Here is a 23,590-nt window from a genome sequence, read left to right on the forward strand (position 1 = left end):
AAATTGAAACAAAAAATTCATTCAAAACTAAATGAAAAAAATTGTTTCATGTTGAAGTTTGTCATGGTAGAAAAGGTCTGATTTTTTGGACCAGTTCTAACTACAGTGGATCTGGGAAATCCCAAATCTCACACACGCTAGGGTTTTAGAACTGCACGGTGTGCTGTGGGCATTAATTATTGGAACCGTATTCAAAATAGACAACAGCAGGGCTCAACATAGTCCGCTACTACAGAGAGCAGGTGGCTGTGAATTGGTTTCTCTCCTAAGATATCTGCTGTTGAAGATAAGGATGCAGAGCCTTCCTGTGCAGGAAACTCCTGCTAATGGAGCTCTATAAGACACCTCCTCTAAGGACTGTCTAATATTTGGAGGTGTAGGAGTCAGTCTGTGAGCAGCCCTCCCATGGATAAGAGGAAGATGTCTGGGTTGTGTGTCCACCCTTTAAAGATCCCCACTCTACTTGAGTGGAAGATAGAAAATGGATGGTCTGTCCCTGAAGATCTTCTGCTCTTTTAGAGAGAGCTGATCAGACTGGGAGGGGAATAGGGCTGTAGCAATCTCCTACGTCTCTAAAGGTTGAGCCATGGACAACCTGCCCCATATGTGCTTGTTGCAGCAGACGCTAGTGGCACATATATGTTGTAAATATTTGTACAGGGCCACAGGTGTGTGTGACACTTTACGGACAAACAAAAGAACTTCCAGGGAAATTTTACAGTCTAAAATTATACAAAGCATGATAGGTGGTAGCAAAAAACATAGGAGAGTTTGGGTTAAGGTCAAATAAGATTATGTGCTTGCTTGATATGCTGTGTATGGATCTTGATATCTTGTTTTAATACATGAATTGGCTTGAGCTACTGTGAAACAAGAATATGAAATTTAAAAGCAGCCACACAAAACCTGTACCTTTTCCAATTGTATATGTACACAGTAAAGGAAGGGCAGAAATGTGTGACCCACTCAATTATTTTTACCTACTGTGGATGAATTCCTGGCTCCACTGAAGTGAGTGGTAGTTATAACATTGACTTATATGGGGCCAGGACTCACCTTGTTTCCAGCTCTTACTATTTGAGGTTACTTAATTTGCTCTTAACAAGACTTTTGCTTTTACTTGATCACAAAAGTAATATTTTTTGCATAAATAATTGAGGTAAACAAACATATAACTTACAGTGTGATGTTTTCTCGGGACGCCTCGGATTGTGGGTCACTTTGTTACCACCTTTCCTCTAGTGTGAGGGAGTTTATCTTGCGGTATCTGGGTGTCAGCCCTTGTACACTGCCAGCCTTTCAGCCACTCGCATTCTCCTCAGGACTCTGCCAGTCCTATTTTGATTTGCAGGTTAATGATAGGTGCACCCCAATCCCCAAACCCCCTTGGAAGAACTTTCCCCTGTATCATCCAGCCCCTGTCACTGGATACTCACAGTAATTACCAAGTAAGCTGTCCTCAAGGAGACAGTGTACACGCATGGGAGGGTTACGACTCAAGATCAGTTCCTTTATAACAACACAGCACTGTAATCTATTTATGGTGAAAACCAATGCACATTTATTAACAAAGAACAGCGTCACATACACAAATGTTTGTCTTCTGAACTTTAGGGGGCATGGATTGCATCCGACTTGGTGAGACAGTTATTGAGTATTCCAGTGATTTCAAATTTTTTATTACAACAAAACTAAGAAATCCACATTATATGCCTGAACTGGCTACAAAAGTTTCTTTACTCAACTTTATGATAACACCAGAGGGACTTGAAGACCAGCTACTAGGTATTGTTGTTGCAAAAGAAAGGTATGTGTTTGTTTATTGCAAATAGGCAAATGAAATATTCTAAACAGGAGACTTTGGAAGCAATTAAGAGAAATGTTCATAATAAAATGGAGCAATTGTTAATGATTCTAAATGTTTTTTCATAACAACTATAACAATCCTGGTATTCTAGCTGTCTTATTTAAAATATTTCTAGGGAGTCCATCACTATAGTAAGTGTGAGTCATCTGAGATATTGGAAAAGTGTTTTGTTATTTAACATTATCACTGAGCAACCATCATTATTTGTTTTCTGATATGGCTTCCTGGCAATCCAGCCCATTGATTTTGCACATGCAGATGTGGATATTGGATTATTAGACTGCATTTTTACTCTTCTATGAAGGAAGAACATGGTGGCTCTGAAACTGTTTCTAGTTTCTTGTCTAAACTCAAAACAGAGACAGATTTAATTGGATTTCCTGGGTTTCTGATCATTCAGACAAACACAGAACTGCCCACTCAAATATACTAGATTCACTTGCTAAAAAAACGTAATACATTTAATGTAAGTTCCACATCACAAACTCATGCAGTACTGAATAATATTTACTCAAAAAACAAGAGTTACATGTATAGTAATTAAAAATTAGGATGAACTGACATTTTCAGAAGTCTGGATATAAAATTTTAGGCAAACATTTTTAAACATAAAACTACTGTAACCTAAAGTTTTGTACCTAAGTCCATATGTAGGCACCTAAATAAGTGGCCTGATTTTCAGGAGCTGAGCTCTGAATCAAGTCAAGGATTTAGGGGCCAAATTCTGTGGTGACTGAAAACCTGTGCAACCCTATTGATGTAAGTGGGAAAGCTCTGGGTGTAAGCATAGAATTTGACCCCCAAGAACTTAACTTTAGGCACCCAGATTTGAAAGTGTTGGCCTTAGTGTCTTGATAAAATTGAGAGAATAAAGAGGATTGGCGCTAATGTAGTTCCAGTATAACTGTATAGCTCAGTGGTAAAAACTGCATTAATGGAATGCTAAGATCCTGACACAAACCTCCTAAAATCAAGAGGTAAGGTTTCTGTGACACTAATATTACATGATCATATAACATGAACAATGTGATCTACTTTAGTTAAATATTGATTTTACAAATATGGATTAACTACATGCAGGTATCTGAATATGTAACAATAATAATATAAAAGGTAAACTTTGGGTGTATGTTTTGGTTTTTAGACCAGAATTAGAAGAGGAGAGGAATGCTCTCATCCTTCAGTCTGCAGCCAATAAAAAACAACTAAAGGAAATTGAGAAGAAAATTTTAGAAACCTTACAGTCTTCTGAAGGGAACATTCTGGAAGATGAGAGTGCTATCATGGTCTTGGACTCTGCTAAAATAATGTCTAATGAGATCACCAAGAAACAACAGGTAAGGAATGTTAGATTTTGTTTTCAAATTCAGTGGTTATTGTGTACAAAACCTAAAATCTTGCTTGCTGCCTGGAAGACTGGGAATTAGAAGCAAAATTCTATGCTTCTGATGGAAAAGATCAATTTATAAGAAAAAGAAAAACTGTTGAGCAAACGCTGAAATCCTTGTTCATAGTTAGATCAGTCCTTACTTAGGCAAAACATCCATCTTCAAAGGCAGTTGTGCCTGAATAAGGATTGAGTAAGAGATAAGGCCTTCAGGATTTGTCCCTCTATTAACGTAGTTGTAAGGGTCTAATTTTTAAATGAACAAAAGCCAGTCTTTTAAGGAAGACAGTAATGGTCTAGCAACAGACATGGGACTAGGAGCCAGAAACTCCAAGTTCTAATACTGTAAGTGCCTCTGACTCACTGCATGGCTTCATGTGAGTCAGTTAACCTGTCTCTGTGTTAATTTTCCCACATATAAAATGAGAATAATAATACTTACCTTTAGGACATCATAGAGGAGGCTGGGCGGATTAATTAAAATTTTTGTGGTACACTGAAGGTGGGAAATGTTATATATGGGTAAGCATAGTGGGCCAGATTGTCCCCTAATTGGAAATATGGGACAAGAAACATTTTGATTGCCCATTATATGAGTTTTCTCTGAATTATCTTGTTAGTGGGCAGTGTATCATGCTAGGAAAATGGCAGAGGGTTTGGCCTCTACATTTGCAGATCTCCTGAAATAAGGCTTTCTGGGAAGGTGAGATGCTGCAATACTGTCTTATCTTCCACTGCTCTTGAACAACATTTTTCGGAGGGTCCACTGTGAAGATAATCTGCATCGTATAATGCAGGGATTCCCCATTTGAGAAGGGATTGGGAAAGTGCAACAGATAGTGATATTCTCCCAGTCTTAATTCCTGCCCCAGGCCTCCTCCTCCTAAATCAATTAGGCTAATTTCCTCAGAACCTGCACAGTAGGACTCATTTAAGTTTGGAGTAGTAGATAAAAAGTACCATGGAGCCAGAAAGGTTTTCCCCTCGACAACCCCTGGCTTAGCACTTGTCTATATGGAAAATTTGACCAACAGAATTATAGCAGTATAATCATACCAGAATAGATATGCTGGTGAACTCCCTGTTATAACATGTCAATGCAGAGTATTTATACTGGAATAAAGTTACTTTTATTTCAGAATAGTGTCTCCATATGGGAAGTTATCCTGGCATAACTACAGCAATATAAGTATACCATTACCATTCTGCTGATCAGTTTCCCCAGGTAGCCAAGCCCTAAGTGCCTAAGATGCATTAGAAACTGGGGAGAACGATCTGGTTCACAGTCATCTGTTAGAGCCCTATTGTTCTAAAGTAATGTAGATGTCTCTGAAAACAATCTTCTAAAACACTTTGTGTTCTGAAGCACCCATGTTTCATGCAGATGTGAGGTTACAGGTGATGTTTTATCCTCAAGTCTGAATTTCCTTGCTCTTTTGTTTTTGTAAGGTCTGTAATGTCACTTTGATATGATATTTGTGGCTCAATGTATTTAATCTTTTTTATGAAAGGAGGGTTTTGCACAGTTAGTAGATTTTCCTTAGGACTTGTACAGGATCATATTCCTAAGCAAGAAATAGGGTGTACATTACGCTAGTGACAGTAGTGGAGGTTTCTTCCTGTCCTGAGAAATTACATGTTTCCACCCCAGTTCCTGGTGTCTTCGCCTTTCACATTGGCAGTTCATTGTAAAACATGGAGTCTGTAAAAATTGCTAAGGCAAGTGCTCTATTTATATCAGAGAGTGATTTCCTCTTCCGTGGCCTGAAGACTGTGTGCTTATAGAGTCAGGTTAAGTTTGTGTTATCTATCTATACAGTGCAAGTAAGCACTAAATTATCATGCAGTTACCTTGCTTTAGAGGCATACAGTGTGGCACTTCTAGGCCAGCCTGTTAACATAAATCCAGTAGTGCTCTCTGAAGGACTAAATTATTTCATAAGGAAAGGTAGAGAATGGCAAAGCTATAAAGAGATTGACAGAATTCTCACTAAAGCTCATGTAGGAGAGAAGGGTTGGATTCTCAGTAACAGTTGCTTTCAGAAGGAACCTAATAAATTCCATATTTTATGTTTTAAGACACAAGGTATATTTCCTTGCATGGTGACCTGCTAATAAATGTCCTACAATATTTTACTCAGTTACCTAAACTTTTCCATTATACTTGAACAGACCTATCCAAATATGTGCAGGGAGCAAATAGAAATATAAGAAAGTGGAGGAAAAAACATTCCAATCTTTAGAATATACTCTCCTTTTTTCAGTAACATTAATGTTTTTTGCTGCATTGGAATTCATCCTTGTGATGTGCTTAAGAAATACATAATAGAGAAATGGGGTATTTTCAAAAAGCTGACAGACTTACAGGCATCTAGACCGCAGAGAACTACAGCTGTAAACTTTGTTTTGGTAACATATTTATGAAAAATAACTTCCCTTCCATATGTGTACATAATTCTCTTTGATACCAATGAGAGTTAAGTATCATTGGTGGTGACTAGACATCTTTGAATTATCAAAGACTTTACAGCAATAAAATATCAGTGATTCTGTGTTTTAACTGTTATTGTCCTTAAACTCCATTTGTTAGCACCTAGCTACATTACTACTATAATATAGACTTACAAGTAAGAAACAATCCTTCCCTCTTTATGTTAGCTATATTCTAAGTTATTTAATTTCATATAATATATTTTATAAAAGGCAAATATATTGTTAAATATCTTCTGCTGGAATGATGATACATGAGCAATTTGAAATCCAGTCATATTTCCAGACATTAATGGTGAAGTCCGACACACCTGATGCAGAGGGACAAGCCTGACCAGTTGTGCCTGGTTTTGTCTTGGTCTTGACTACCTTAGGCCCCAGTACTGCAATGAGCTCTGTGGGGGAAGATCGTGAAGTCAAGGGGTCTTTGTGAGAGTGCAGGGTTCCACCCACCCAGGGCTCATTTGAGGGTTAGGGCCTGAGTCTATAAGTATTTTGGAGCATGGAAGGTGTCTTACTCTGTGCTTATAAAGTGTCATATACATTTATTTTTAATAATCATAGAATCATAGACTATCAGGGTTGGAAGGGACCTCAGGAGGTCATCTAGTCCAACCCCCTGCTCAAAGCAGGACCAATCCCCAACTAAATCCCCAAATGGCCCCCTCAAGGATTGAACTCACAACTCTGCGTTTAGCAGGCCAATGCTCAAACCACTGAGCTATCCCTTCCACCCCCTAGTATATATTAGTATTAGTATACTAATAAATTCTTTATGTAAAAAGGAAAACATGAAGAGAAAATCTTTTACAATATTTGTCATTTTGTTTAGGTTGCTGAGAAAACAGAAATAAAAATAGCAGAATCTCGAGAAGGCTATAGACCAATTGCAAAACATTCATCGGTGCTCTTCTTCAGCATTGCAGACCTAGCTAACATCGACCCCATGTACCAGTACTCTCTCAGTTGGTTTGTTAATCTCTATATCAACTCTATTCATGACAGGTAAGTACTTATTTCTGAGCCAAAATACCATATTTATCTTTATTTCTCTTCTCATCAACAGTTCCCTCCATTTAAAGCATTTACCTCACTAAATTAGGCTTTCTACTTCTGTTTTGTTTCATTGAGGCCCAAGTTTTTAGAAATTATCTCTAATTTTCGTGTTACAAATTTGGTCCAGCAAATATCAGCATCTGTATTTTTGCATCTGCAGTTTTATAGAAACAAATATTAATAAGTCTCTGAACTGGTTGCGCACAGTGCAGCTAGGATGGGCTCCGCTCCCCTAATATGCAGATCAGATAGGAGGTCCAAGTTGTGGTGAGGAACCATCAGCCACTGACTCTGCCCTTTTTAAACACAGACTCTCCAAACACAAAACATCTTCTATTAAGAGAAGCAATGTGATTCTTAGCTTCCAAGTGGACAGTTCTCCCACCACAAGCACTCTTCTTAATATGTCATACAAAGGATAGCACTCCGTATAGTAATCTGCTGCAGTGTTATTTGTAGAGGATTCCAAATCTGGTGTTGAAATAGAACCCATAATGAGTGGTGAGAGTGCCACCACCTGAGTATAACTGAGATTTCAATTAATCATTTTGGCTGGGATATTCAAAGGAGCCTAAGGGTATGTCTACACTACGGGATTAATCTGAATTTACAGAATTCGAATTTTGGAAACAGATTGTATAAAGTCGAATGTATGTGGCCACACTAAGCACATTAATTCGGCGGTGTGCGTCCAGGTACCGGGGCTAGCGTAGATTTCCGGAGCGTTGCACTGTGGGTAGTTATCCCATAGCTATCCCATAGTTCCCGCAGTCTCCCCCGCCCATTGGAATTCTGGGTTGAGATCCCAGTGCTTGATGGGGCAAAAAACATTGTCACAGGTGGTTCTGGGTACAGCCTCACCCATCCCTCCATGAAAGCAACGGCAGACAACCGTTTCGCGCCTTTTTTCCTGGGTGAACACAGCAGACAGCATACCACGGCAAGCATCGAGCCCGCTCAAATCAAGACAGCAATCATGAACATTGTAAACACCTCGCGCATTGTCGTGCAGTTTATGCTGAACCAGGACCAGAAAAACAAGGCAAGGAGGCGGCGGCGACGGCAGCGCGGCGACGAGAGTGATGAGGACATGGACATGGACATAGAATTCTCTCAAACCGCGGGTCCCGGTGCTTTGGAGATCATGTTGTTGATGGGGCAGGTTCTATCCGTGGAACGCCGATTCTGGGCCCGGGAAACAAGCACAGACTGGTGGGACCGCATAGTGTTGCAGGTGTGGGACGATTCCCAGTGGCTGCGAAACTTTCGCATGCGTAAGGGCACTTTCATGGAACTTTGTGACTTGCTTTCCCCTGCCCTGAAGTGCCAGAATACCAGGATGAGAGCAGCCCTCACAGTTGAGAAGCGAGTGGCGATAGCCCTGTGGAAGCTTACAACGCCAGACAGCTACCGGTCAGTCGGGAATCAATTTGGAGTGGGCAAATCTACTGTGGGGGCTGCTGTCATGCAAGTAGCCAAAGCAATCATTGAGCTGCTGCTACGAAAGGTAGTGACTCTGGGAAATGTGCAGGCCATAGTGGATGGCTTTGCTGCAATGGGATTCCCTAACTGTGGTGGGGCGATAGATGGAACCCATATACCTATCTTGGCACCGGAGCACCAGGGTACCCAGTACATAAACCGCAAGGGTTACTTTTCAATGGTGCTGCAAGCACTGGTGCATCACAGGGAACGTTTCACCAACATCAACATGGGCTGGCCAGGAAGGGTTCATGACGCTCGCGTCTTCAGGAACACTACTCTGTTTAAACGGCTGCAGCAAGGGACTTACTTCCTGGACCAGAAAATAACCTTTGGGGATGTTGAAATGCCTATAGTTACCCTTGAGGACCCAGCCTACCCCTTAATGCCATGGTTCATGAAGCCATACACAGGCAGCCTGGACAGGAGTCAGGAGCTGTTCAACTACAGGCTGAGCAAGTGCAGAATGGTGGTGGAATGTGCATTTGGCCGTTTAAAAGGTCGCTGGCGCACTTTACTGACTCGCTCAGACCTCAGCCAAACCAATATCCCCATTGTTATTGCTGCTTGCTGTGTGTTCCACAATCTCTGTGAGAGTAAGGGGGAGACCTTTATGGCGGGGTGGGAGGCTGAGGCAAATCGCCTGGCTGCTGATTATGCGCAGCCGGACACCAGGGCGATTAGAAGAGCACACCAGGAAGCGCGGCGCATCAGAGAAGCTTTGAAAACCAGTTTCATGACTGGCCAGGCTACCGTGTGAAAGTTCTGTTTGTTTCTCCTTGATGAAAACCCGCCCCCTTTATTGACTCATTCTCTGTAGGCAACCCACCCTCCCCCTTCGATCACAGCTTGCTTTCAAAGGAAATAATGTCACTATCATTTAAAAATCATGTATTCTTTATTAATTGATTATAAAAAGAGGGAGAGAACTGAGAAGGTAGCCTGGGTGGGGTTTGGGAGGAGGATCGGAGGGAAGGAAAAGGCTACTAAAAAAAGGTTAAAATAATGACAGCCTTTTGCTTGGGCTGTCCACTGGGGTGGAATGGGAGGGTGCACGGAGCCTCCCCCTCCCGCATTCTTACACGTCTGGGTGAGGAGGCTATGGAACATGGTGAGGGGGGAGGGTGGTTATACAGGGGCTGTAGCGGCAGTCTGTGATCCTGCTGCCGTTCCTGAAGCTCCACCAGACGCCGGAGCATGTCTGTTTGCTCATGCAGCAGCCCCAGTATTGCATCCTGCCTCTTCTGATCTTCCTGCCGCCACCTCTCATCTCGAGCGTCTCTCCTGTCCTCACGTTGGTCCCTCCTGTCCTCACGTTCACTGGCATCTTTCCTATACTTTGAAACCGTATCCTTCCACTCATTCAGATGAGCTCTTTCATTGCGGGTGGATTCCATGATTTCTGCGAACATCTCGACTCGCGTCCTCTTTTTCCGACGCCTTATCTGAGATAGCCTTCGGGACGGAGGAGGGAGGCTTGAAAAATTTGCAGCTGCTGGAGGGAGGGAAAAAAGGAGAGAATTTTTTAAAAAGATACATTTTACAGAACAATGCTTATACTCTTTCACGGTGAACAACTCTATTCACATTCCATAGCACATGTGATTTCTGTGCCAGGTCCCATTTTGCCTCTTAATATTGAGTGCCTGTGGCTTTGCTGCTAGAGATCACAGACGCAGGTCCGGGCAACAGAATTCGGCTTGCATGCGACCATGGTAAGCCATTGTCTTTCGGTTTCTGCGTCCTCCTTTCCCACATACCAAGCAAAGCCCGTTGAGTGCTGCAGTTTTCCTGTTAACCTTCTGCAGCAAAAAACAAACTAACCCCCCCGCATCCAATTCTTTGGGATGATCGCTTTATCCCTCCCTCCACCGCGTGGCTGGTATCAGGGAAGATCCCTGCTAGCCACACGTGAAAAGCTTAGCGCCAAACTCCCCCCCCCACGCTTGTCTTACTACAGGGAAGGATTTCTTTTCAGCCACAGGCAAACAGCCCAGTAGGAAGGGCCACCTCTGTCCCCTTAATTAAATTCCCATATTTCAACCAGGTTACCATGAGCGATATCACTCTCCTGAGGATTACACAGCGAGATAAAGAACGGATGTTGCTTGAATGCCAGCAAACACCGGGACCATACGCTGCCGGCTTTGTCATGCAATGATACCAGATTACTTGCTACTAGCATGGCGTGGTCAAGTGTCCTACCATGGAGGACGGAATAAGGCTGCACTGCCCAGAAACCTTCTGCAAAGGCTTTTGGAGTACCTCCAGGAGAGCTTCATGGAGATGTCCCTGGAGGATTTCCGCTCCATCCCCAGACACATTAACAGACTTTTCCAGTAGCTGTACTGGCCGCGAATGCATCCCAAGTCCTCAGGGCAAATTAATCATTAAAAAATGCTTGCTTTTAAACCATGTTTTATATTTTAAAAGGTAAACTCACCTGAGGTCCCTTCCATGGGGTCATGGTCTTGGGTACTGGCTTGGGAGGGTACTTCAGTCAGGCTGAGAAAAAGATCCTGGCTGTTGGGGAGAACGGAGTGCTGTGTGCTCTCCGCAAGCTCGTCCTCCTCCTCCTCCTCTTCCCCGTCCGCAGAATCCTCAGGTGTGGCTGATGAGATTACCCCCGCCTCAGAATCCACGGTCAGAGGTGGGGTAGTGGTGGCGGCCCCCCCTAGAATTGCATGCAGCTCAGCGTAGAAGCGGGATGTCTGCGGCTCTGACCCGGAGAAACTGTTTGCCTCCTTTGTTTTCTGATAGTTTTGTCTGAGCTCCTTGACTTTCACGCGGCACTGCTCTGAGTCCCTATTGTGGCCTCTCTCCATCATGCCCTTGGAGATTTTTTCAAAAGTTTTGGCATTTCGTCTTTTCGAACAAAGTTCTACTAGCACTGAATCCTCTCCCCATATAGCGATCAGATCCAGTACCTCCCGTATGGTCCATGCTGGTGCTCTTTTTTGATTATCGGCCTGCATGGTTATCTGTGCTGATGAGCTCTCTGTGGTCACCTGTGCTCTCCTGTGCTGGGCAAACAGGAAATGAAATTCAAATGTTCACGGGGCTTTTCCTGTCTACCTGGCCAGTGCATCCGAGTTCAGATTGCTGTCCAGAGCGGTCACAATGGTGCACTGTGGGATAGCTCCCGGAGGCCAATACCATCGAATTGCGGCCACACTAACCCTAATTCGAAATGACAATATCGATTTCGGCGCTACTCCACTCGTCGGGGAGGAGTACAGAAATCGATTTTAAGAGCCCTTTATTTCGAAATAAATAGCTTCGTGGTGTGGACGGGTGCAGGGTTAATTCGATTTAACGCTGCTAAATTCGAATTAAACTCATAGTGTAGACCAGGCCTAAGGGAGCTAGCTGCCCAACTCCCTTTAGATGCAGTTGGTTGCCTAACTCCTTTAAGTGCTTTTGAAAATTCCAGCCCTAACCAATATCCCACCAAAACCTTTCAAAGAGCTTTGGATTTCTTATTTAGTTGCCTGACTCAATATCTGTACAAATGTTCTTTTTTTAGTAACAAATCCAAAATTTTGGAGAAGCGTCTTCGATACCTAAACGACCACTTCACATACAACCTATATTGCAATGTATGTCGCTCACTGTTTGAGAAGGATAAGCTGCTATTTTCCTTTTTACTTTGCTGCAATCTTCTCATGTAAGTTGCATCTTTTTTTCTAGCATCTCATAATGCAAGACAATGATTTTTCTTAGATTGAAAGTATTTACAAATAATAGAATACTTGGGCACATATATGATGATAACTTAGTCTTTAGTGCCTAGTCATGAAATGTGAATGCTTTTGCTCCCATTGAAATCAATGGTTTTGCCAGTGATTTGGGTGGAAAGATGAGGCCTCCAAATGTCTTATTAATTTTTTCCTTTTATGTCTTTATGGTACCCTTCAAAGGGGTGGATGATGTTATCTAATAATAATACAATGTAAACAGTTGCCATCATTTTAAAAATAAGGTTTAAGTAAAAATTCTCCAAGAGAGAGGTCTGTTTTTCTGGCAGTTTTGTGGGGCATATCACTCCCCCTTTCTTGAGGAGCCTTTCTTTTTTCCATCTCCCCTCTGTCTCTGCTTTTCCTTCCACCATGCGATCTCGACTCTCCACTCTGGCTGTCTGGCTGTGCTGCTCTTATGCACTATGTCGTTTGTGTCTGTGTGCATTGAGGGAAGAAAGGAAGGCACACGTGGCTACTTGGAAACCTCATAATCGGTTATTATGTGCATACATTTTTTAATAATCAGGCTCACCAACCATATTAATTTATATTGCTTAACTGTAAACCATATGAATTTATAGTGAATGCTAACATCTTATGCATCATATCCACACTGTCTTCCACACTGCCTTATACATAGGAGGCCCTTCTTGAGCTGATTTGTAAGGCCACAACCATCTCCTCCTCTGCATTCTTCCTCAAGATCCATCTTTGCCATGACACTTACAGGAAATCAGCCAATGATTGATGAGTAGGCTGGGACACAGATAGCAGTAGCTGAGACTTTTTATAAGTAAAAATAAGTGAATTGTATACATTTGATTGTATCCTTCTTCCCTTACCCTTAATTTATCATTTCTCGTTATAATGTTTGTAAATTGCCTAGCACAGTGAGGCCCTGAGACCTCAGATGCTACTGCAATATGAATGTTGTAAAATAAAAATGGAACATCATTTATTTAAAACAGCTTTTGCTTTATACTACATCAAAATGCATTTTTAATATAACTGTGTATTCCTTACAAACTGTTTTGGCATTCTTCTGAATTTAGGGATAGGAAAGAGATAGAACAACAGGAATTTATGTTCCTATTAACTGGAGGAGTGGGTCTCAAGAACAAATACAAGAATCCAGATCCATCTTGGCTACAAGATAAGAGTTGGGATGAACTATGTCGTGCAAGTGATTTCTCAGCTTTTAGAGGACTGAGGTACAGTAAAAATCCATTGTGAAATTACAAAAAACTACACTGACTGAAGTGTGTTGCATATATTTAAGCAATATTTCTTAGACTTTTTCAGCCCATGCTTGAATATCAATGTAATATTGATACCTGTACAACATAAATTGTGCCTCAGCTTCAGAAGTGAGTCCCTCTTTGTCACACATTGTAGGGAAGTTGGTCAGGAGGTTAATTAATTAGAAGGTTATTTCATGTTTTATTCACATAATTGTCAGAATGAATCCAATCGATTCCCAGATAAAGAACTTGTCTTTCTGGAGTGGATTGTATTAGTTTCCCTGTGAAGTCCCTTCCTGGTAGAAGAATCTTACTTAGAAAAGGAGGCAGCTGTGGCCGGGGGAGTCCCTAATAGCAGAACTCTGTTGCAGGTATAAGGGAGGAGACACCAGGATAAAATCGTGGCCCCACTGAAGTCAATGGGAGTTTTGCAATTAATTACAATAGGGTCAGGATTTCACCTTAGGATTTTAGAGCCAGTGCAAAGGCACAAGCCTTCCACATGAGTCTGCTGCGGATCCCAGGGCATCTGTGGCTTTTAAATTAATGGAGATATCCCATCTCCTAGAACTGGAAGGGACCTTGAAAGGTCATCGAGTCCAGCCCCCTGCCTTCACTGGCAGGACCAAGTACTGATTTTGCCCCAGATCCCTAAGTGGCCCCCTCAAGGATTGAACTCACAACCCTGGGTTTAGCAGGCCAATGCTCAAACCACTGAGCTATTCTCCCCCCTTTTTGGTGCCCACTTTTTGGGAGTGGGCACTACAGATCATTTCATGGAGGAGCGAACCCCATTCTCTGATAAAACAACCAGAGTTGTTTGGAGTTCTCCTTCCTTTAAATGTAAGTTTTTCTGTGGGGAAGAGGTGGGAAACTTGACTAATGTGAGTACCAATTTGTCGCCCACTCATGGGATAACCTATGGGAGGGTGTGCCAGGGGAGGAAAATTCCACAAGATTCTTTTTCATTGAATTTCCTTTGAATTCTTCTGTTGGGTAGTGGCATTTGTCACACACAAATATAGAAGAAATAGGGAGTTCACCTCCCAGAACCCATGAATCTCCTGAGATTCAAGCAGACTTTGGGGGATCCACTGGAGACCAAGGCCATACAGATGGAGGCTTTGTTCCTCCACACCAGCTTAGGTGGCCCCTCCCACTTCCCAGCGCAGAAGTCAGGTAAGAAGTTGTATAATAATATACAATTTTTTATTGGTTGAGAGGGGGATAATGCATGTTGAATAGATTTTATTAATTGTACTGCATATGAGACTATTTCATTGTTCTTTATTTAATCAAATGAATTAATGAAAACCTAAACTCTAAGCATTTACAATAACAGACAATGCTTTTTCTTCTAGGAGTCATATTTCTGAAAATGCAAGTGAGTGGCGTAAAATCTATGACAGCAAAGAGCCACACAATGTTCTTTTACCAAAACCATGGGATAAAACATTGAATGAATTACAAAAGATGATCATTCTTCGGTGCCTAAGATCAGACAAGGTAAAAAGACATGGAAACATTTGTTTATAGACAATTACTTGGTATGTAGTACACTTCGATTATTATTATTACAACTATGTTCTTTGAGTGCTTGCCCATATGTATGCCACTCCTGGTACTCACATGCCCCATGCCCTTGAAAGCCAGATATTTTGGCTACCAGTACCTTTTGGGGCTGCTCAGGCACTCTGAGTGTTCTTGTGCTCCTGTACCCAGGGCATAAAGGATGGAGTGGGCCCAACTGCCCCTCAGTTCCTTTTTAGTGCCTATGGCTGTGAAACCTTGGTAGAGTCCGTGTCCTGGTGCAATCACCAAATCGTTTTGGGTATAGTTTTTAGGCATATAGTTTTAGGGTTAGGTTGGATTTAGTGTACATAGTATAGTTTTGCCCACTTGCAAATATTATTTTAGTTATTTTTTCTTCATTTGATGAAAATATTTTCATGGTACCAGGAGTTAGTCATGACCGAACTGACGTTTCCCAGCTCTTCCTGTGAAGCAGATACATTGTTTAAAGACAGTCACATGAGCTTTTTTTTGCTTTGGGGAGGGGTGCAAACCTGGAAAATGTTCTCTCTGTCAGTCCTTTTCGAAAAGGATGCAGATGGCTAAGGAGGCTTGCCTCAAGCCTTTTCTTCCTGACCGTCAGTGAGGCCAGCTGCAGATCCAGGAAAGCAGCACCACCCTGGGCATGAATGCTCTTTGCCCAGGGATGCTGTGGTGAGCTCTGGCTCAATCTCCTGCTCTCAACCCCCTTTCTCAAAAATGGCCTTGTGAGGATCCATGGGTCTAGAACCTCGGTCTGCTGGTCCCTGAGCGACCGTCAACATCTGTGGTAAAGCAGCAGTTGACAAATTATGAGCTTTGTGGGCCCAAGCACCACAGAATATGCTGCCCACAGAGGGCCTGATTGGCAGTGCTCACGGCATCCTGATTGGTCCAGGCACACTACTTAAGGGGACACCAGGAAGTTGTCTGTGCAATGAGGCAGATCTTAGCCAATTGCTATGGCAGACCTTACTCCTGCCTTGTTCCTGCCCTGCTCCATTCTGCTTCTGCCTGGTTCCTGCCCGGCTCCATTCTGCTCCTGCCTTGTCATTAAGGCATTGCTTCTGTCTAGGAGAGTATTAACACTAAAAACGGACTCCTCCTTCTGGTCCAGATTCAACAACTGGTGCCAAGAACACAATGCAAATTTCAGAAAACTAGGAATTCCATCCATTTTGGACTTTCTCCAGTACCATTATACGTCAGGTGTCCACTCTCAGTAGCATGCTGTTTGCAGGATCCTTGGGGTCCCTGGCAGACATCCCACAGGTAACCAGATTCCTTCAAGCAGTCCAATTAGCCATATCAGCAGTCAGGCCATTCTTCCTGAAAAGCCATCCCTTTGAACCTTTGACTTCTGTGTCAGCCTTTTATTTATCCATTAAGACTTGTTTCCTAGTAGCTGTCACATCCACCAGGTGAGTGTCGGAGCGGGCAGCCTTATCTATACAGTAGCCTTATTGTGTGTTCCATGAGGACCAGGTAGTGCTCAGGACAACAGATTCCTTTCTTCCTAAGGAATATTCCTCCTTCCACACTTTCCAGGAGGTTATGCTTCCTTCATTCTGTCCAAAACCACAACATCCAACTGAAAAAGCATGACACACTTTAGATGTCAGAAAAGCATTGAAAATCTATCTCAAATGTACAGAATCCATGAAAAATTGGGCTCTCTCTTCATGCCCTTCCACCCAAAATACCAGGGACTCAGAGCTTCTAAAGTCTTCCATCACTAGATGTTTTAGACTGTGTATTTTGAAAGCCTACAGATCATCAGAGGTTCCTGTCCTAGAAGGGATCAAGGCACACTCTACAAGATCCTTAGTAACCTCATGTGCAGAACAAGCAAGTGCATCCATTTTGGAAATTTGCAAAGCAGCCGCTTGGTCTACAGCTAACACCTTCATTAAGCACTACAAGGTGGACTTTCTATCTTCTGCAAAAGCCTCCTTTGGCAGGAAGGTGCCGCAGGTGGTGGCACAGAAATAATATAGACTTTTGAGCAAGCTTACAAAAAGGAGAATAATTCTTTCCTACTGAACTTTTGTTTCATAATCCTCCCTACATCTGTTCACTGCTTGCTACTTCCCAGACATCCAGAATTGTAGGAGATGCTGAGCCACAGAAAGGAAAGTTTTTTACCAATCATTTACTTTCTGCTAGCAGTGTCTCGCACAATTCTAGTCATCCTGAGTGACTTATGAGTCAAGTGTCAAATATTGAGTGGAATCATTGCCATATGGCCATATTCCTGCATCTAATGTACATAGTTAATATCTTTGGAATATGTGTTAGCAAAGTTATGCCAGTTTTACAGCTTGGGAATAAGTAATGTGGTAGAAAACAGGAGCAGAGGAGGCCATGCAATACCAAAAAGCTGATCCGCCTCTGTGAACTGCTGAGAAAGGAAAACAGACCAGACAGCTAGAATTGTGGGAGACAGTGCTAGCAGAAAGGAAATTATCACTAAGACATTCTTAATCAGTCTCCAAACATATTAAGGAGGTATCTTGTTTACTCTCCAAGGACCATTCTTATGATATGTGTGCATAGGCGCTGACTTTTGGTTTTGCTGGCGGGTGCCTCACCCTGGCTCTGCCCCCTCTCCCGAGGGCCTGCCCCTGCTCCCCACCTCCTGGTAGCTCTGTCTAGCCCCTGCCCCAGCCCACTCACTCAAAGCGGCAAAGGAGGTTTGCCCTCCTCAGTGTAGGTAGGGTTGCCTAGTGATTAAGGCACAGGCCTGGGGCTCAGATGTTCTGGGTTTGATTCTCTGCTTTACCATAGACGCCCTGCTTAGCCTTGGGAAAGTCACTTCACCTCTGGGTGCCCTAGATCCCACCTTCCAAATGGGGCTAATACTTCCCTGCCTCCTAGGCTAAATCCATTCATGCCTGTGTGATGATGGGGGCAATGGAGCTATCACGATTTTGGCATTCAAAACATCCCCGGCAATGAGTTCCACAGGTTGACTGTGTGTTCTGTGAAGAAATACTTCCTTTTGTTTGTTTCCTATCAGCTCTGAGACACCTGAACGTGTATTTCCTGTAAATACAAATGTTATCACCTTTTTCCAATGGCAATGTGTTTTCTTTTCCTATTAAGTTACTCAGTAATTAGAAATAAAGTCTTAAATATTGTAATCTATTTATACAATGCATTCGATATTTCTCCTGCACAAATGAAAACACACTCCAGTTTAAGGTACTAAAGGTGTAAAGATTCAAAACATAAAAAACAAATGTAAAAATCACTGATCTAAAAGCCTGTTTTAGCCTCTGGAAACAGTTGAGTTTTATAATGTAATATAGAAATCCCTAGGACTGGTTTATGGCTCTCAACCCCCAGGATGCTTATTTTCATATCATGATCCACCCCATACACAGAAAATATTTACAATTCCAAGTAGGAGATTCCCACTGTCAATACAAGGTCTGCCTCTTCAGATTATCGACAGTGCCAAGAGTTTTAACAAATGATTGACAGTAGTGGCAGCCCACCTGAGAAATTAGGGAATACAGGTGCACCCATACCTCGACGATTGGCTCATCTGAGGGAAGTCACTGCAGCAAGTGGGGGCTCAATGTATCAGATCCTTCATTGGATCCTTCATCTCTTTATCAGATTGGGCCTAAAGATCGACATGGCAAAAATCATTCCTGGCACCAGCTAACCCTAATCTTGTACTAGATTCCACAACAGCAACTTGGACACCCACACATGACAATGCTGGCCAAAAAATAATAGTCTCCAGCACATGTGCTCTAGGAGTGGAATACATGTAGGCAACACATTTTGAAGAACCACAGTTACTGTAAAGCAAGTAGCTGTTCTTTCTATTAACTACAAGACTGATTAAATGGAACCTAACTGCAGTAAGTCCTGTTAAGATTTCTTTTCTTCCTACACTTCAAACTGTTAGAATTTCCGTGACATAGCTGTGCAGGTGATCAGATGTGTTCTACTTTTACCTAAATATCCTTAGCCTATATGTTATACATTCAGTCATCATCTATAATGATCAATTTAACTCTAAAAGTAAAATTGGGGTATTGTTTTACCAGTACTACTCATCTCTTAATATTTTCTTCTCCTTAGTGATATAAAATTCTTACACCATTTGATTGTTTCAAATATATGTTCAGGAACACTTAATTTTTTTTATTGTCTGTCATAATACTGTAAGGACAATCACAAGTTGTTATTTTTCATCTGTATTGACTATATTTAGTACTTCACAGCATGTAAAATTGCAGAATTAACATTTGGGATAAAAATTGACATGCAGGTTTTTTCATAAATATATTTCCTCATGAATCTATCTGTACAGCAATAAGGGGTCTTAGAAGTTAGTGGAACTATACGTGCGGTATACATTTTTTCATGGCAAAAGGAGACTTTTACTGGAATTTATGAGCAAACAGCCACTTTGGTCAGCAAAAGTGGATATATGTTGTGCCTGTGTCACACTGAATGGCAACTACTTGAGTCCTGGTGCTCTACAGCCTGAAGAAATTGCAGCTAACAAAAATATTTGTGAGGACATTATACCTCACCTACTGAGATGATGTTTCACCCCCACTTCATCTTACCATCCCCTGATTCTGTGAGGGGTTGCCAGGTTTCTTGTGGATAGGGTGGGAAATAATCATCCAGGTACTGGAAGTAGGCATTTAAAGCATAAGGGACTGGGGGAGTACACCCAGTTGTCCTCGGAAGAGGAGACCAAGTTATTGGAGGTGAGGCCTGCAACCCAAGAACACAACCTGTTTGGTGTCTGTTGGAGGAGTTATTTGAGGATTGGCAAGTTAGTGCAGTGTAGCCGGGTGGATAAGGCCTCAGTAGTATGGAAATATGCAATAAGCTTCCAAGCTTTTGAATGTTAAATGAGCTCAAATTCCAAACCTACTGAGACGTCTACAAACTTTGTGTTAAAAGTCCCAAGGCCCTGATTCACCCAGTGCAGGAACGGAGGGGTGGCAGTTTGCACCTTCTGAATTCTGGGGCTGCTGAGTGGCCAGTTTGCCCCCTTGTGCAGGTTGAGGCAACCCTGAGTGCTGCCCTGAGTTGCCCCCTGGTTGCAATGGGCCATCTTGCTGCAGTGTAGAATTGCTGGCCCTTCCCTTTCTCTCTCTCCTGCCCACCGCTTACACTGTGAGTAGTCTGCAGTGGACCCATGTGGATGTTTGGAACCCCTTTATATTGGCACAGCTGGCACAAAGGGGCTGCTGGGTAACCATGGATTGGTCCCCAAGAGTGAATGTGAACTGTATACATTGACTGTGAGATATAGCTATTGAGTTGCTACATTATCAGTATCCAACTCACTGTTTGTATAATGATTTAGGTTACCATGAATATGAAAGATGATACGGTGTTTCCAACCAAATCTGATTTTATGTTATATTTGTGCTTACTAGTATATTTGCTTTTTTAAACAGATTAGTCCAGCAATAACAATCTTTGTAACTGACAAACTGGGAAAGAAGTTTGTAGAGCCGCCACCATTTGATCTAACAAAAAGTTACTTAGATTCAAATTCAACAATCCCACTAATCTTTGTGCTGTCTCCAGGAGCTGATCCCATGTCTAGTAAGTATCCACTATGGGATATTTTCCTTACTAAATCTTTGAATCAGTGACAGATAAAGACCTGTCAAAATGTCTAGTTTTTCAGATTAAGAGCCTGATTCTCCTCCTCTTTGCACCTTATAGACTCATTTGCACCTGTGCCAAATAGGTGTAAAATGCTACCAAATCGGACTGGTAGAATTTTGTCTTGCAGAATAAAAGGGATATGATTTTAAAATAAAACAGTTTGATGCATTGTGACAAAATTCTTATTGAAATAATATATAATTGTTTTGCACTTTCAGATTTTAACAAAATAGTAGTATCGTTCTTTTTTTATATCAACTATAAAGCAATCTTTTTAACTAATAAATGCTAAAAGATTGCATGTTTCCTCCAAGGTCTCTTGAAATTTGCAAATGACAAAAACATGGTTGGAAATAAGTTTCAAGCCATCTCGCTGGGACAGGGACAAGGACCTATAGCTACAAAAATGATTAGAGAAGGAATGGAAGAAGGGACCTGGGTTTGTTTACAGAATTGTCATCTTGCTGTCTCCTGGATGCCGATGCTAGAGAAAATCTGTGAAGAATTTAATAATGACACCTGCCATCCATTCTTCAGACTTTGGCTTACCAGTTATCCATCACCCAAGGTGCTTTTATTCCCAGTGGAACTAATTACACATTTAATGATAGTGTTCTGTAATAAACTATTTTGTATTCCATGATAGGATAACCACACTGCAATTTTGGCTTGGATTTTCAAACTTGTACACACAAAATGGGTGTACATTTAAAAAAAAATCTCTCTCTAATTAAAGGATTGTTGTGAATATACATATATGATCAAAATACATATTAATACAATATATCAAAATATATATTAGAACAGAATGTAGACATGCTCTTCTCATGACGAAACAATGGTGTTTTGGTGTTTTCTGCCTTATAGATATGTTTTATTATCCACAAATACCTTCGTTGTTTTTAAGAGAAGAAAGTTCCTGAAGTCTATTTAATTTTCCTCTATATCCAGGTCCAGATTTTTGCTGTTGACTATTTTTGGAACAAATCCTGATGAAACACTCTGTATCGCAGAAATGTACTATTTTTAGTGAAAGCACAGCTCCTTGCTTTCATCTAATAGTGTAAATATCAACATTTTCAAATTTGAATTTTAAAATACATAATTAAAAGGTTTTATTTATATATATATATATATATAAATAATAATTATAATTGTTAAATTGATTATGTTGTACCATAAATTTGCTTAGTGCTCTGCAAACATTTTAAGGCACATTTTTTCCTCTGAGAAGCCTACAAGCTAGGGCTTTGTACCCGCAAACACATAGTTATTGGGAAGGAGGAGAAGGTAGAAAATATTCTTGGAAAAAGCAGATCTTAAGGAGGATTTGAAGGAAGAGAGAAGAGGCTCTTGGTGGATTAGATCAGAAAGACTGTTCCAGGTGTAGCAGGAAGCAATGATAAAAGGTGTAAAAATGAGAGAGGGAGCATACAAAGGGAACAGTAATGTGAGAGGATACATAATTTCATCAACAAAGGACAATTTTTTTTAATGATATTAGAAAATATAAAAATACAGAGCAGGCTTTTAAACATTTTTGGCATGAATGTAAATCTGCTGAACAGAAGTGACTGTATTTTGATTGTGGATACACATTCACATAACTTTTATTGCTGTCCATGAGAGGTTGCACACCTGCATCCAAGGGCTGAATTTAGCCCAGGTATATTTAATTTATAGGACTTTGAACATCAAGAAATTATTTAAAAAATACAAATATATTTATACTTTTACAGAAATATCTCACTTTATTGGGGTTTTTTTTGCCATCACCATACTCTCCTGTTGCAGTGTTGCTATTTATTTTGTCTAGTTTCCCGTAACCATTCTGCAGAATGGAGTAAAGATGACAAATGAATCACCTACAGGTCTCCGGTTAAATCTACTTCAGTCTTATCTCTCAGATCCAGTTTCTGATCCCACTTTCTTCTCTGGGTGCCCTGGAAAGGAGCAGGTAAGTTGCTCATTCTTTGACATTTTTGACATATTTATTTACTCATTGTTATGTCCAGTGAAGGTTCTAATCTAAAGCGTTCCCTAAAGTTATGAGCTAATGTTTGCACAGAGAGTGAATAAAATACTTCACACATGGTTATAGCTTAAATGAACATTTTGTCAGATAGAAATCCCCACACTGGTGTGGAAGCAGACACTGGTTACACTGCAATAACATTAGCCCAACTTGGTTGATTCCTACAACAGTGGCAATTATGGGTCCCCAGACAGAGAACAACTCCGCTGGGCTCTGCCCATAAAATATGGTTCTGAAATGAAATCCCCAACCAATCCTATCCTTGTGAGAATGGGGCATGAATGAGGCATGCTTCACCATACCATTCATTTTAGCCCGTAGTCCACTCCTTCCAGCAGTTTACATGGGTTTGTGATAAGATATGTCCTCAGTGTGCACTATTAGCACAGAGGACTTTTCTTCCTATAGAGCTGCAATAGGTAAATGGAAACTGAAGAAAACAATGAAATAAGTTCCTTCCAGGCAGAACTTGAGAAAACAAACATCAGGGTCCCTCTAGCCCATTAGTGAGACACACCTGCTAAACAAGTAGCAGTGAGGGAGGTGGAGGTCAGACCTAGCCATGGTACTATTCTGAGGCATGGGAATGTTCCAGGGCAAAGATATAAAAAGGGTGTGGCACTCCAGAGGCCTCAGTTCCCTCCAACTTCAACCAGCTGAACGGAGATAGAGCTCCTCCAGAATTCTACCAGATCCATATATTTTTTTAATTATTTGGTTATAATTAGACTGGTTTGTCAGTGTTCGTATAGTGCTAGATTTAATTTAGAAATAAGTTCTTCAGTGCTGGGGAAAAAGATGACAAGCTGAAGACCAAAAAGCTAGGATTTAAGAGGTACGTCTCATGCCTAGCTGTGTTTCTGGTGGCCAAAACACATGCATGGTGTTTGTCATATTTGGTCGAAAGACATTCACCTTCAAAATACTTGATTTGCTCAACCTTCATGACATGAGCCCAGAAGGAAAGACAGAACAGGCTTCAGACTATCTTACTCCAGGAAACTCTATCAGCAAAATTGCCTGGAACCAAGAGAGAGCAAGCCTCTAGCAAATCTTAGAAGCTAGCATTGGCTCCAAGCAAGT

General features: G+C 41.5%; 1 protein-coding gene across 2 annotated transcripts in view; it reads left to right on the forward strand.

The window, feature by feature from the left end:
• Positions 1-23,590, forward strand: part of DNAH12 (dynein axonemal heavy chain 12) — a 168,935-nt gene that overhangs the window by 129,963 nt on the left and 15,382 nt on the right. For both annotated transcript variants that reach the window (XM_026650210.1, XM_026650209.1), the window contains 9 exons: positions 1,615-1,807; positions 3,012-3,204; positions 6,577-6,749; positions 11,809-11,949; positions 13,075-13,233; positions 14,625-14,769; positions 20,256-20,406; positions 20,787-21,040; positions 22,289-22,429. In XM_026650210.1, coding sequence (XP_026505995.1) covers positions 1,615-1,807; positions 3,012-3,204; positions 6,577-6,749; positions 11,809-11,949; positions 13,075-13,233; positions 14,625-14,769; positions 20,256-20,406; positions 20,787-21,040; positions 22,289-22,429 — 1,550 coding nt within the window. The remainder of the gene's footprint in view (positions 1-1,614; positions 1,808-3,011; positions 3,205-6,576; positions 6,750-11,808; positions 11,950-13,074; positions 13,234-14,624; positions 14,770-20,255; positions 20,407-20,786; positions 21,041-22,288; positions 22,430-23,590) is intronic.

Source organism: Terrapene carolina, unplaced genomic scaffold, assembly GCF_002925995.2.
Source record: "Terrapene carolina triunguis isolate 2854851 unplaced genomic scaffold, T_m_triunguis-2.0 Scaffold89, whole genome shotgun sequence".
NCBI lineage: Eukaryota > Metazoa > Chordata > Testudines > Emydidae > Terrapene > Terrapene triunguis.